At 33.5% G+C, this 7,238-nt stretch overlaps 1 protein-coding gene across 1 annotated transcript; it reads left to right on the top strand.

The window, feature by feature from the left end:
- Window positions 1-944: 944 nt before the first annotated feature.
- LOC111984586 (probable uridine nucleosidase 2) lies at window positions 945-4,020 on the top strand (the record flags this gene model as incomplete). The annotated part of the gene is made up of 7 exons (XM_065774920.1): window positions 945-1,004; window positions 1,808-1,993; window positions 2,077-2,181; window positions 2,670-2,766; window positions 3,087-3,194; window positions 3,284-3,419; window positions 3,753-4,020. Coding segments are annotated over 7 exons (801 nt in total), but the record flags the coding sequence as incomplete, so codon positions are not given.
- Window positions 4,021-7,238: the final 3,218 nt, after the last annotated feature.

The following is a 7,238-nucleotide window of genomic DNA, read 5'->3' on the forward strand; positions in this document are numbered from 1 at the left end:
TTTAGGAAAAAAAGTAAAAAGAAATAATCAGTGAAAATTATGATATGTACAGAAAAGTAGGTGACATTCCATTTATGGGCCTTTTCCCCTCTCCCTTTTCTTCATTAAAATTTTCTGCAAGTTACAAACCAAAGGAAGGGAGAATGGGTGAAATATAACTTTTTGGCCAATCTTTTTATGATATGGTCCGACTTTGGAAGGCAGAGAAGTACCACTTGGCTATAAAGGCCAGTGGTCAGTTCTAGATTTACTCTTTGTTTTTTTTTTGATAAACAGTCCGATCAAACTTTCATTAACTTGAAATAGAAATACAGTGGACTACATCCATTTGAACTTGAGTAACTATACTAGGTGGAGTATCCTCCACCCAGATATTACATACATTCAGACATTTGGCTTGCTTAGCCATGATATGAGCTGCAATATTGCCACTCCTATGGGTATTGTTAACCTCCCAAGCATTGAACTTCCTCAAATCCTCCAAAATTCCTTCAGCCACTTTTCTTATAGAACTCGGCATCCCATTCTGTTTTGCCAGGGAGTTTATCACCAACAGTGCATCGCTTTCAACAATGATTTCTTTTAATCCGAGGTCCCACGTGAGCGTCACACCTTCCTCAATGGCCTTTGCTTCAGCTTCCAATCCACCCAGAGGCAGCCCAAACTTCTTGCTCAGTGCTCCCATTATTTCACCTCTTTCATTTCTGATAACCACCCCGACGCCACAGCACTTAATATCATCAAAAGTTGCCCCGTCAGTGTTAACTTTGTACCAGCCCTGTTTTGGTGGCGTCCATGATACCGCTTCAGGTGTAGTAGTGGTTTCCATGCATATGTTTGCAGCTTTGTATTCCTTTAAATAGTCTGCAGCTTCCTTCACAATCACCCCCCTTCTTTCCTTTGAGGCTGATCGTAGTAACTCTTCCAATATGTTTGTGATGTAGCTTGAAGTTGCAGGAAGGACAGATATCCCAGTGGCTGAAGGATCTCATATCTCAATCACTGTATGTACAGACAAAAAACCATGATCCTATGTTATAGTGGCTCTTTAGATTTGTATCTTTGAGCATTTTTTTGTCTTTTTGTGATTTTTTTTGTTTATGACAACTTTCAAAAAGAGGAAGGATGTGCGAAATTATTCATTGATAGGACTTTTTATTAAATTATTTTAATAAAAGATAATACCGACCTATCAAAAGAAAAAAAAAAAAAGATAATAGTTTTGGTAGTTAGAAGACCAACTTGTTCTTGCATCAGGAAAATATATGGGGAAATCTATTGGGGAATTCAGGTGGGATCCTCTTATATTTTCACAAAAAAAAAAGGGGGGTTTGAACCTATCATACTTTGCTTATGTGCCTAATGATGATTGAAAGGCTGAACTCATACTGCTCTATGATATGTGTTTAGAGTCTACGTAGTATCATAAATGAGTAAAATTAATGAAAGGACAACCTGAGATTTCCCTTTGTTAATTTTGTAAATAGAGCAAAAAAAAAGGTTTTGTTCTTTATTTCTTTTTTCTTTGAACGATTTGTTAAAGCTTCATTTGCTGCAATAAATATGATTTTTCTTTGGAAACATCATTTAAAGCTGGTTATCTCACAGAAGAAGCTGACTTCGAGTTTTCACGATAACAGCTAAACTTGTTCCAGGAGAAATTGTATTGTAGATTATGTAGTTTCGCTCACATAATTTCAACTCTTAATTTGAAGCACCATCACATTTTTATTTACATATCATTCATTTACAAGTAGACATTGATGTATGATTTGAATTTTCTTGTTCTTCTTTATTCATTTTACAGAATAACGCAAAACTGCGCATTGCTGGTTTCGTCCATGGTACAGATGGACTTGGCAACCAAAATTTCCCTCCACCAAAAGGAAAGCCAATTGAACAGTCAGCAGCTGATTTTCTCATTGAGCAAGCAAAACTTCATCCAGGAAAAGTCACGGTTGTGGCACTAGGCCCACTCACAAATATTGCACTGGTTAGAGTTCCTGATCATTTAGCGTGGTCTCTAATATTGAATATTATCCATTATATTTTGAATTATGTTATCCGTTGGTGTAGGCTATCCAAGGAGATCCTGAATTTTCAAAGAACATTGGGCAGATTGTTCTTCTTGGTGGTGCTTTTTTAGTAAATGGGAATGTGAATCCCCCATCAGAAGCCAATGTAAGTTGCTCGAAATTTATGTATTCAGACTGTGATTTCCAACTCATAAACTCAAAATGTACATTGCTCAGTGAGCTGTTCTACATGCAAGCCTACCAAACCCGCAAATGAGGTGCCTTTTGTATAGCTCAATTTTTTTGCTGCCCTACTTAGTAAGAGCCGGAGATAGAGGGTGTGGGTGCCTTTGTCCTCAGAATTTTAGAAATCCTTTTCTGATAACTTGATCTCTTCTTGAACTTATTGTTAAATTATCGATTGTCCTAAAAGTTTAAGCTATTGGAATATGAACCACGTACTTCTAATACTTATCGACTATAAAGAAGCCTGGGAAACAAAGTTTATGGAGCAATCAGTATAATTTTTCCTTGAGCAGATCTTTGACGTCTTTCACTGGTCCATTTTCACTTTCCCCAACATGCTTCCCGCCCTGTGGTGGTTTCCAACTCTCTCCCCCCTTTCCCTCTCTAACCCTTAAATTGGATGGCCAGATTTTTGGCGATCCAGATGCTGCAGATATTGTATTCACAAGTGGAGCAGATGTAGTGGCTGTGGGCATAAATGTTACTCATCAAGTTGTCTTCACAGGTACTTTTGGCAAATCGGTATTATGCACTGTTAATCATATTTTATTGTAAGAATTAAGAAATCTTCCATCTTTTTTCTTGTAAGATGTTACCCTTTATATTTAAAAAATATAACCATGACCTTTTTATCCGGGTTATATGTTTGTTCTGCACACCTTATAACAATGTTGTAGCTTTGTACGTAGAGTTGCCAATCAGAATATGAAATGAAAACTTAAAATTGTAATTTGATGATATTTGTTTTCCTCTTTCGCTTTGATCTTTTGTTTTTGTCATTTGGATTTGCTTTGAATTTGATTCATCAATTTTGATACATTATAGATGCTGATAGAGAGAAGTTGACAAGGTCAGATGGAAAATTTGCTCAGTACTTGTGCAAAATCTTAGACGTGTATTTTTCATATCACCACGATGCATACAACATAAAAGGTTGGTTTATTTTTTAAAGAGTTGATGAAACTGAGGGAGTTGATAGGTAATTGTTTAATTTACTGATGCTAGTTTTTGTCTTGATGTAGGAGTTTATCTTCATGATCCAGCAACCATGCTTGCAGCTGTTGATCCTTCACTTATGACTTACACAGAGGGTGTGGTTAGAGTCCAGACAAGTGGCATCACTAAGGGACTAACAATATTATTCAAAAAACAGAAGAGGTAGGACTTTTGGACACCTAAAATCAGCAGATGCAGCTGCTTTATTTTTGGTTCCGCACTTCCTTTGCAGACCACATAGTCTGAATTGAGTTAGTTTTTTTATTTGTATTGCATTAGGATCCCATTCCTGTATCAGATAATGGGGTTCTGACCATAATAATGAATTTTATGATAAAACAGTGTAGAGTTAAATAGTGTTTCAGTATCCTGAAATTTTTGTTTAGAAAAAACTAACTTTAAAAAAATGGTTAGTCATTAAAAAGAAAAAAAGAAAAGGAGAGAAAGCTATTGTGCTCCGACTGATTCATTTGTACTTTCTTTGCAATGAACCAGGTTTGGTGAAGTCACTGAATGGACTGATAAACCCACAGTGAAGGTTGCAGTCACTGCTGATGCTCCCGCTCTAATCAAATTGGTCATGGAACGCCTTATGGACTCCTGAAGTTGTGGTTAGAATTAGCGGTTCTCAAAGATGTTCATAGCTGTTGTGATGCAAATACTAGCCTATGATTTCAATTCAGATATATCCCACATAACAATGGTCGAGCACTTGATGTTTTTCTGTTATTGTACTTCGTATAGGGGAATCTGATTTGGTCACTGCCTCAGTCTTGATGCTGTATGGTACTATAGAATTAACAAGATTGTAATTTTTTTTTTCTTGAATAAATAAACTCCTTCTACTTTATTCAAGTTATTTATACAAGAAGTTTGAACTCCAAAATCCAAATCCTTATTTTTTGGGTAAATTGCAAATATCACCCTATGTGGTAAACCCTTAAAATATGGAACAATTTTGTGGTTTATTTATTATTATTATTTTTGTTAACTTGGTTTATTTACTTAACAGACTTATCTCTTTTGCAACTTATTTCATGACATGTAGTCCTACAGTGATATACAGACCTTTTTAGAGCTTTATCCAGGTTATGTTTTTTCTTACAATTGAAATTAGAAAACCTCGAATCTAAAGCTTTTTAAAATCCTCCCTAAACATTCGAGTATCCATAAGAAAACACGCCATAAGATCTTGTTCCCTCACTATCTTGTCAAGGCCACGAATTGTCCAAGAGTTCCCTAGCCCTTGACAATTCCAACTTAAAAGTCTCATTGGTCCCGGTAAGAGTGGTCCACCACCCCTATCGATCCATTATTCAAAGAAGTATCATTCACAAATTGCTTGCTATGCTTTGGTGAGATAGTCTACAGAGTTTCCAGTCCTAATTGGGATATAGATCGTTTCCCTTTCTTTTTAATTAGCTAAATAAATAGTTCAATTAATCATTAATCATTTCAATCCATATATTAAATAGAAAAAAATAAATTCAAGTCTACTTTATTCAAGTTATTTATACAAGAAGTTTGAACTCCAAAATCCAAATCTTTATTTTTTGGGTAAATTGCAAATATCACCGTATGTGGTAAACCCTTAAAATATGGAACAATTTTGTGGTTTATTTATTATTATTGTTATTGTTAACTTGGTTTATTTACTTTACAGACTTATCTATTTTGCAACTTGTTTCATGACATGTAGTCCAATAGTGATATACAGACATTTTTAGAACTTTATGACTTTATCCAAGTTATGTTTTTTCTTATAATTGAAATTAGAAAAGCTCAAATCTAAACTTGCTCTTGATTCCTGAATATATCAAACTTGTTCAATCTAAATTATGCTGTCGCTTTTTTTTTCCTTGGTTGAATAAATATTTTAATTAATCATTAATAATTTCAAATCAGTGACGACTTCAGGAATTTTATTTAGGGTGGTCCTTAAAAAACTTAAATGAAAATTTTTTTTAATTAAAAAGAGAACTTGAATATATCGAGTTATTGACAACAACAAAAAAAAAAATTTGAAATTTTACAATTTCCTTCTACAAGTTTTCAAATTTTGAATTGTAATATGATAATTCATTATAAGTATTTATTGTCATTGTAGGTAGTTATGATCATTTTATTTTGTTAAGTTTATCTAACATTTTTATTTTTATGCGGTTATTTTTATTTATTTGTCTTTGTTTTTATAAAGTAGACTTGATTATTTTTTTTATGTTTAATATATGGATTTGAAATAGTGGCGGCACTACACTTTGTTCAGGGGGTTCACTTGAACCCCCCTAACTTCAATTTTTTTTTTTTTTACTTTATATATATATATATATATTTTTTTTTTCCAGTTTAATACTTTAATTTATTCTTAAAAATATTATTTTTGCACACCCTGACTTAAATTTTATTTTACAAATATTTCCAATTCTAAGAGTAAGAATAAGTATTTGTGGATTGTAAGTGTCACTCTTTATCATAAATTTATATTAGAATAATGCTACAATCACAAACTATTTCACAACATTTTTACAAAATATTAGTGTGGCTAACCTCTTATTGGTTTTCATCTAAACCCACCATTAATATCATTTGTTTGTTTTTAGACCCCTTAAAACACAACCGGATTAACCTAGTTAACAAGCCAAGTTATTACTTAGTCCAAATTCTAGATCTAGGTTATCACAATCAAACAATCATATCAAGTAAAGCAGCGAAAATATAAATAACACAAACATATGATGACCTAGGAAACCACACCGGTAAAAACCTGGGGATGATTTAACCTAACTATCTTCAAGGTAAACTTGAATCCAATATAGAAAGAATTGAAGTTTTACAATAAGACTTAGACCACTAACATCTTATTGATACCCACCAGTAGAAACTTACTGACACGACCACGTGCAAGCTCCGAGACCACGGACTCCTTCTTTCTTGGATTCTCCAGCAAGTACAAGCACACCCGCTTGTGTGTCTTTAAACTTTTATGGCAGCAACTGAATGATCTCACAAGAGATTCACACAAACAGCAATATGAGCAACATCTAAAACGTGACTATGGTTTGCCTTATATACCTAGGATAAAAACATAAAACCCTAAACGTTTTAGGAGTTAGGGCTGAGTTGGAAATCTGCAAAAAAAAACGCATCTGCCCGATTTTCGATTGATCGAGCCTAAGTTTCAATCCATCGAGCCAGGCCGAGATGCACAGTAACTTCTGCATTAGCTCGATTCCAACTTTACATAAAAGAACCAACTTTGAGCAAGTCTAAACAAGACTAAACAACCTGTTTTGATTATGGTTTGCCAACAATACACATTAGAGTTCTAAATACATGAAATCCTAAGACTTTAGAACCTAACATCGTTTTTTCATTTATCAATAATCACTCACTACATCAGTAGTTTGTAAAATAATTTGTATCTTTAGCATTATTCTTTATATGAGTGTATCTAATATTAATTGTGTGTATTACTTTTTGTTATAATATTATTTGTGTAAATAATTATGTGTGTGGAAGTTTGTGTATACAGTATAAATATAAGGAAAATGTTTTAACATCACTTTCATGGAAAATATAACAATTGGCCTAAAGCTATCTGTTAACATGATCCTAAGTATAATAAAACTTTATAGGCCAAAATGGGAAATTAACTCTGATTTTCAAACATTATAATTAGTAGTCAACGTTTTCAAACTATATTTCTTACTAGCATCTCAAGTTTCAAAAACTTGAATTTTATGGGTTGATCACGTCTGATGTGGTATTTTTTTTTTCCACATGGCGTCTACCTAAAAATTGAGTCTCTAAGACTTGATTTATAAAGCAAAAGCAAAAAAAAATTTTAAGTCTCAAGTCTCTCAACCATTCCTAGAAATACCCAAAAAAAAAAATCCAAGAAACGCAACAATCCAGCACAATCAGATCAGAGACGCAACGATCTCAGCACAATCAGATCAAAGAGAGAAAGATCTAGAGACC

This window comes from Quercus suber, unplaced genomic scaffold, assembly GCF_002906115.3.
Source record: "Quercus suber isolate HL8 unplaced genomic scaffold, Cork oak 2.0 scaffold_102, whole genome shotgun sequence".
Taxonomy (NCBI): Eukaryota; Viridiplantae; Streptophyta; class Magnoliopsida; order Fagales; family Fagaceae; genus Quercus; species Quercus suber.